This window comes from Sinocyclocheilus anshuiensis, unplaced genomic scaffold (assembly GCF_001515605.1).
Source record: "Sinocyclocheilus anshuiensis isolate Anshui unplaced genomic scaffold, SAMN03320099.WGS_v1.1 scaffold5000, whole genome shotgun sequence".
Classification (NCBI taxonomy): Eukaryota; Metazoa; Chordata; class Actinopteri; order Cypriniformes; family Cyprinidae; genus Sinocyclocheilus; species Sinocyclocheilus anshuiensis.
The window spans coordinates 135,426-136,742 of NW_015540837.1; the positions used below are offsets into that span (position 1 = coordinate 135,426).

Sequence of the window (1,317 nt, forward strand, 5' to 3'; positions counted from 1 at the left end):
AAGTCATATTTTACAAAAAAAAAAAAAAAAATTATAATAATAATTTATTTATTTTAAATATTATTTTTAAATAATAATTAAAAATAATAATAATTTATCTTTGCACAAGCCTAATTTAGGAGCAGATTTTTAACGAGCAGGATAAGATTTTTGCATTGCAACATTATTTTCAGTTCATTTCATTCTCATAATATATTTAAAACTCTCATAATCTCAAAATTAATTGAAATTGTAACATAAATTATAGTAGTATTTTTTTGTACTGTTTAATTTTGGCTGACTTAAAAAAAAAAAATTCTGTATTAAAGTAAAACATTATAAATAAAAAACATTCAGATACATTACGATAATGAGAATTTACATTTAAAATGTGCATAACTGTCATTGAGAAATAATAATACAATGCAAAAAATTATATATAATATAATTATTATATATAATAATAACAATAATATATATATATAGAATGTACATTTTATAATGATATTTAATATTAATAATTATTACATTTTAAATGTGATGGTTTTGTGCAATTGAAATTGTTTTGTGAAAGAATAAGTATTTATAGGCACTTACAGTGAAATCTGTTCGCTTAAAACTAAACCACTGACATGGTCATTGAAGTCAATCTACTTGAAAGCATCTCTACAGAGAACAATCACTAAAATAAATGAATCTGAGATAAAAACATACCACTGCTTATGGCAGCAGACGAGCAAACAGCCCTGTAAGCCAGAACCAGATCAACTCTAAAGAGAAACGCAACGGCACACAGTAATATGAGCAGAGCCACCAGACCAAGACCGATCCAGTAATAACGCTCATTCTGACTCGCTGGAGAGAGAAAGACGAGAAAGCAGGTTAGAAAAGAGGAGACTTTAACTAATAATGTGCAAGAGTAAAAGATGAACTAGAGCTCACCAGGAATAAGAAAGACTTTTCCAAAATCCGAACCTACTGGGTGTTGGACAACACAGGTGAAATTAGTGTATAAATATTCCTCTGTGACTTCTGGGATGTAAAGAACAGACAGCATGTAGTCTCGCTCTCCCTCTTTCACACTGATGAAACGAGACAAGCAGAAGCAAAGTGGTTGGACATCATAAAAAAGATCTCTCTCTCTCTCTCTCTCTCTATTAGTGCTGTCAAACGATTAATCATGATTAATCGCAACCAAAATAAAAGTTTTTGTTTACATAATATATGTGTGCATACGGTGTATATTTATTATGAATATATAAATACACACACACACATGCATGCATATATTTAGAAAATATTTACATGTATTTACATGCATATATGTATATTCATATA

At 28.4% G+C, this 1,317-nt stretch overlaps 1 protein-coding gene across 1 annotated transcript in view; it reads right to left on the reverse strand.

Annotated features, from left to right (window-relative positions):
* Positions 1 to 1,131, reverse strand: part of LOC107687390 (interleukin-1 receptor type 1-like) — a gene marked incomplete at its 5' end in the record, with an annotated part of 3,698 nt that extends 2,567 nt beyond the window's left edge. Inside the window, 2 exons of the mRNA XM_016484685.1 lie at positions 694 to 834; positions 922 to 1,131. Of these exons, the coding sequence (XP_016340171.1) occupies positions 694 to 834; positions 922 to 1,131 (351 nt within the window). The remainder of the gene's footprint in view (positions 1 to 693; positions 835 to 921) is intronic.
* Between the last annotated feature and the right edge of the window lie 186 nt (positions 1,132 to 1,317).